The sequence below is a fragment of the Nycticebus coucang genome, chromosome 14 (genome assembly GCF_027406575.1).
Source record: "Nycticebus coucang isolate mNycCou1 chromosome 14, mNycCou1.pri, whole genome shotgun sequence".
In the NCBI taxonomy this organism is placed as follows: Eukaryota; Metazoa; Chordata; class Mammalia; order Primates; family Lorisidae; genus Nycticebus; species Nycticebus coucang.
This window is the reverse complement of record NC_069793.1, coordinates 57,067,569-57,074,031: the sequence shown is the minus strand read 5'-3', so window position 1 is coordinate 57,074,031 and position 6,463 is coordinate 57,067,569. Positions and strand designations below refer to the sequence as shown.

General features: G+C 36.4%; 1 protein-coding gene across 1 annotated transcript; it reads right to left on the bottom strand.

Moving 5' to 3' along the window:
* Nucleotides 1-2,143: 2,143 nt before the first annotated feature.
* Nucleotides 2,144-3,082, bottom strand: LOC128565508 (olfactory receptor 502-like). The gene has a single exon (XM_053561995.1). It carries the CDS (start codon nt 3,080-3,082, stop codon nt 2,144-2,146), a length of 939 nt encoding a protein of 312 aa, XP_053417970.1.
* Nucleotides 3,083-6,463: the final 3,381 nt, after the last annotated feature.

Sequence of the window (6,463 nt, the reverse complement as noted above, 5' to 3'; positions counted from 1 at the left end):
CATAAGCCATGTTGAAAACTGTTGCCTTATTTTAACATTATTGGGATATTTAACCAAGGAATTAACTTATTTAAATTTATGGCCATGGTTGGTATATGGAAGATTGGAACAGAGTAAGAAATAAAGAGGAGAGATGATGAAAAGTGATTAATCAAGGCTCTCCAGAAAAACAGATCAAATAGTGCATGTGTATTTCTTCATATATATATTTGTTTATGTATGTATGACATATATGAGTATATCAAAAAGAATTAGGCCGATGTGCTGGGCACAGTGGCTCATGCCTGTAATCCTGGCACTCTTGAATGCCAAGGTGGGAGGATTGCTTGAGCTTAGGAGTTAGATACCAGCCTGAGCCAAGAGTGAGACCCTGTCTCTACTAAAAATAGAAAAAATTAGCCATGTTTTGTGGCAGGCACCCATAGTCCCAGCTACTTGGAAGGATGAGGCAGGAGGATTGCTTGAACCCAGAAGTTTGAGGTTGCTGTGAGCTAAGCTGATGCCATGGCACTCTAGCCTGGGCAACCGAGCGAGAGTGTCTCAGAAAAAGAAAGAAAGAACAAGAAGAATTACAATCATGATGACCATGGTAGCTAACAAGTCCCAAATCCATGGGCGGGTGAGCAGATTGAGAGTTCTAGCAAGAATTGATGTTGCAGTGTTGAGTCCAAAGGTAGTCTGGAAACAGAATTTCTTCTTCTTTGAAAGACTTCAGTTTTGGTGGTGTCTATAACTCAGTAGGTAGGGTGCTGACTACATACAAGGAGGCTGGCAGTTTCCAACCAGCCCAGGCCAGCTAAAACCACAGGAACAACTACAAAAAAACATAGCTAGGCGTTGTGGCAGGTGCCTGTAGTCCCAGCTACTTGGGAGGCTGAGACAAGAGGATCGCTTAGGCCCAAGAGTTAGAGGTTTCTGTGAGCTGTGATCCTATGGAACTCCACCGTGGGCAACATAGTGAGACTGTACCCCCCCTCAAAAAAAAAAAGAAGAAGAAAGAAAGAAAAAGAAAAGAAAAGAAAAAAAGAAAGACTTCAATTTTTTTCTCCTAAGGCCTGATTAGACAAGGCCTATTCATATTATGGAAAGTAATCTTTTTCAGTAAAAATCTACCAATTTATATATTAATCACATCTAAAAATGTATCTTCACAGTAGTATATGGACAGCAATTTGATAAAACAACTGAGAACCAGAGCCCAGCCAAGTTTACACATAAAAATTTTAAACATCTCAGGAGTATTATTGTAAAATATATGTAACAGGTGTGGTTTGAAATAGAAGTATTGACAGTGAAGATGGAGAGAAGCAACTCTACATATTAGACTCAGAGTGTATAAGACTTTCTGATGGAATGTTAGAGTATAGAGTAGGACATAAAAATAAATAAGTGAACTAACAAATTGACTGAATGATAGTACCTCTGACTAGGGAAGATGAAGATGGGGATAGAAGAAAAGACAGGAAAAGAGTAATAAAAGTGGTAGTCAATGGCATAACTTAAACTCTCAGGGAGGAAACAGCCCAATTCCTTCAAGCTTCCTTAGCTGACTATGAATAAGTAACTCCAAGGGTTTGTTCCATTCAGACCCTACGGAGTTCAGGAACACTAATCATTGCTGCAGAGGAAGTCACCTCTTTTGACTTGACAGAGGAATTTACAGAGAAGTCAGGGACATCTTACTCCTTACTTTCCTGGGGACCTCCGATATCCAAGGCCAGAGTCAGAAGCCAGGACACAGACCAGAATTATACAGGTCCACAAGGCCTATCCCCAACACATAACCTTATTGCAAAAAAAAATGTATCCAGCAAATTTATTGTCTGGTTTCACTTTGTCATTTCCTCTCATAAAGTACACAGTAATAATTCTAATTATCACACACATTTCAGGATAAGCTATTGAAATAGACATAGTCTTAATGATTTGGAAGTGCAGTAACCTGAAATTTATTTTTTCCATTATTAAATCATAGCTGTGTACATTATTTTTTTTCTTAATAATAACTGCAACTTAAACTAAAAATCTTCACACTTGTTAACTATATTTAGACAGATATGCTTCAACCATGGATATTCAATTTCTTCTATCGTTCTAATTAGAGAACATTATTTTATCAAATTTTTCAAAAACAGCATTGAAACTATATTTTTTGACCAAACTGCCTCATCAGAGCCCTCTTAATCTCCTTATTTCTAAGAGTGTAGATGAGGGGGTTCAACATGGGGATCACCACCATGTAGAACACAGACACCACCTTGTTCTGGTCGGTCGAGTGGCTGGACTTGGGCATCACATAAGTGAATGTGATGGTCCCATAGAACAGAGTGACCGCAGTGAGGTGGGAGGTGCAGGTGGAGAAGGCCTTGTGGCGCCCCTCCCTGGAGTGCATCTTCAGGATGGTGGTGAGGATGTAGATGTAGGAGACGGCTATGACAAAGACAGTGACCACAACAGTGGAGCCAACAGAAAGTGTAGAAACAGCCACAGGGACACTGGCATCAGAACAGGAAAGTTCAACTAAAGGACCAAAATCACAGAAAAAATGATTGACTCTATTTGGTCCACAGAAGAATAAAGAAAAAAAAGAAATAGTATAGGAGACAGCACTGAGAATGCCAGCTAGATGAGCAACTAGGAGTAACTGGACACAGACTCGTGTAGACATTTTGGTTGAATAAAGCAGAGGGCTGCAGATTGCTACAAAGCGATCATAGGCCATAGCAGCCAGAAGGAAGCATTCAACTGTCCCAAATAAAGCACCTGAGTCAAGCTGAATGGCACATCCAAGGTAGGAGATTGTATTTCTCTCCTCCAGGAAGTTTACAAGCATGTTGGGGGTGACAGAAGATGAATAACCCATGTCAGTAAAAGCCAAGTGGCTCAGAAAAAAATACATAGGGTGATGGAGCTGAGAGGAGATTCTGATTAGAATGATTGTGCTGAGGTTGCCAGATATGGTCACCAGGTAGATGCATAGAATGATCACGAAGAAGATGACTCGGAGGATGGGATCATCTGTTAAGCCCAATAAAATGAAGCCTGTGACAGCAGTGTGGTTCCCATCCACCAGGGACTCCATGAGACAGTGTAGCTGCTGCCAGAATGAACCTATAAGGAAAACAGTACATTAAACCAGTATAAATTAGATGGTTAAATTTTTATTAATAAATGTAAGGAGATTATTATGATATATCATCCCAGGAAAGCTTAGACTAAAAATTACTTGAGCATTTTTAATAAGTAAAATATTGTTGTTATCAAGTAGTGTAAAATATCCTTTTTATCACTATGTGAAATGTTAGATGATTAATAATGAAAAAATAATAATCCATTTTAAAACAAATTTAATTACCTGATATAATGATGTATTCTAAGACAGCCTTATAGAATAAAATAATATTATTTTGGAAAGAGTATACAGATATGTGAGGTCTCAGCCCAAATTTTTGAGACGTTTACTCCAGTGTACAGCCTGACTTTCATCTCCAGGGTTTTCTGGCTTTACTATCTTTCTCTTTGTCCAGTTTTTTCCAGAGCAATAAACAAAAAAAATAAGCTCCCAAAGCACCTCACAGTAAGTGAAGTTATTAGTATTATGCCCGCCAGGTTTAGAAAGCATTAAAAGACAGTGGGAGGGTCTATTAGTATAGATAGATAAGTGAAGAATTTGGGTAAATGTAATTCCTGTTCACCCTAAATTGATGTAGACACTCAACTTAATTCAGCTAAGGTTACTTGCTAGCTGACTGAACGATTACATCTGCTCCATTCCTCGACTATGACTTGTGAGTACACATACAACTCCAAAGTGTTCTCAAATAGTAAATGAAAGTCCATGCATCAGATTCACTCACAAAAGCCATTTCTTATTCTTGAAATAAGAATCCATTCATCTTACAGTTATGAATTCAAAGTCCTGTTATTATCTAGAAGCCACACACTATTATTGTTTGCCTTGGGTATAAATCTCTAAATATTCTGGAGATTCACATGTGAATTCAAAACCACCAGGGATCATGATCATATTCTCAAGCGAATATTGAGCAGTTCAATTCACACAAACACAACAAATCTTTAAGAGTTCTGTCAATCCTCAAGTGATCAATTTTTTTCATTTTATCTAGTTATTGGTGCACTGTCATTTGACAATTATTGGGAGTGTAATATAGTGAATTATCTTAAGGCTAATTACTGATTCTAAGTTTACTGTGATATTTCAGGTTAAAGAATACCAAATTATATACATAAAATAGTTCCTTTAGCTCCGTTCATTCAAAACGTGTTCATACTCTAAGGATTAATATTTTATACTTATGGATATAAAACACTTCCTTAGGTGTGCATATCTTTGGACATATTAGAAATATGGAGTGCGAATTTAATTTTAAGTAACACAGTAATTTAAATAATGGACAAATTTTTTCTGGCAAAAATATAAAATAAATACTATTAAAGTTATATAGATACAGCACTGGGAGGTATAAAAAGATTGGACATCTTCTGGGTAGGACTTAGGCTCCCATACCATGTGCCTGCAAGGAATGACCACTGGTAAGTGACTTACATGACTAGAAGGATGATGGGAGAACAGTAACCTTAACCTGAGGACTTAATCTCGGCCTCTTGCTAACCCTAATCTTAGAGAGTCCTCACTCATCCTCCTGATGCCCCCTTGACGGAAGTGGTTTACCATTAGTGATACTAACCAATTTTGATTCAGAGATTCCTCTTTGGCAGCCAAACGTTGTACTAATCAATTTACTGTATTATTTCATTTAACACATTAACTGTCATGTGAGTTACAGTTAACTCATACTAGTTTTGAGCCAGGGGCTTCATGAAATATGCATAACTTATGTGTCTCTTGACATTAGGAGTGGTGTGGTGCACAGAAATGATTTTAAAAAACAAATATTTTCATTAAAATAGAAAGGATGATTTTGTTTCAAAGTTTTTATTCTATTTCTTTAATTAAACACTGTGGCCTTAAGGGGAAAAAATTACTTTTTACTGTAATCTGCTTTCAATGTGTTAATCCTCCCAATAATTTGGTAAGCAAATATTTCTATTCATCTAATAAACCCAAACATGTATGGTCAGTTTATTTTAGGCAAAGAACTAAGAATACACAATAGGAAAAGTATAGCCTATTTAATAAATTCTTTTGGTGTAATCCCATTAATCCCCCCAAAAAAATAAAAAATAAAATAAAATAAATTATTTTGGAAAAAATGGATATCTGTATGTAAAAGAATAAAATTGGACCCATCTTAAACAATTCACAAAAAGAACTCAAAATAGATTAAAGACCCAAACCCATGGAATTTCTAGAAGAAAACATAGGGGAAAATGTCCTTGACATTGGCATAGGCAATGATTTTTCAACTTGATAGCAAAACCTAAGGCAAGAAAAGTAAAAATAAACCATTGGGACTACACAACTAAAAATACTCTCCACAGAAAAGGATGCATTCAACAAAGTGAAAAAGCAACCTATGAATTGGGAGAAAATATTTGCAAACCATATATCTTATAAGATATTAACATTAAAAACAGAACTCATACAATTCAATAGCAAAAATTTAACATGATTAGAAAATGGGCACAAGATCTGAATAGCCATTTCTCAAAAGTAGACATATGAATTGTAACCGGTCTATAAAAAGTGCTAATCAATATTACTAATCATCAAGGAAATGCAAACCAAAACCACAATGACATATCACTCGACACTCATTACAATGGCCGTTATAAAAATGGCAAGAGGTAACAAGTGTTGGTGAAGGTATGGAGAAAAGGGAACACTTGTGCACTGTTGTTAGGTTTGAAAATTGTTGTACCTATATAGAAACATTATGGGGATTCTTGAAAACTGACCCAGCAATCCTTTTGCAGAGTATGCAACCAAAGGAAATGGAATCAGCACCTCATGGAGATATCTCAGACACCATGGTCATTGCAATTTTATTCACAATAGCCAAGATATGGAAACAACCTAAGTGTGCAACAACAGATAAATGGATGAAAAAAACTGTGGTATGTATACACAGAGAGAGAGAGAGCAGAAGATTGTTCAGCCTTTTAAAAGAAGCAGCTACTGCCTTTTGTCACAATATGGAAGGTCCTAAAAAGAAACATTATGCCAAGTAAAACACAGAGAAAGTATTACATGATCTCACTTATATGTGGACTCTAAATAAAAATGGCAAATACATAGAAACAGTGAGCAGATTGGTGGTTAACAGGGACAAGGGGGTAATGGGAAGTATAGCTCAAAGGCTAAGATGTTGTTATGTATCTTAAGTTTAGCAATCGAATGCACAGCAAGAAGGCTTTAGTTAATAATATTGTATTGTATACTGGAAATTAGCAAAGAAAGTAGATTTTAGGTGTTCCCACCAAGAAAGGTAATTATAAGAGATTGTGAAGCAATCAGTAATTTTCTTAAAAGAAATAAAGG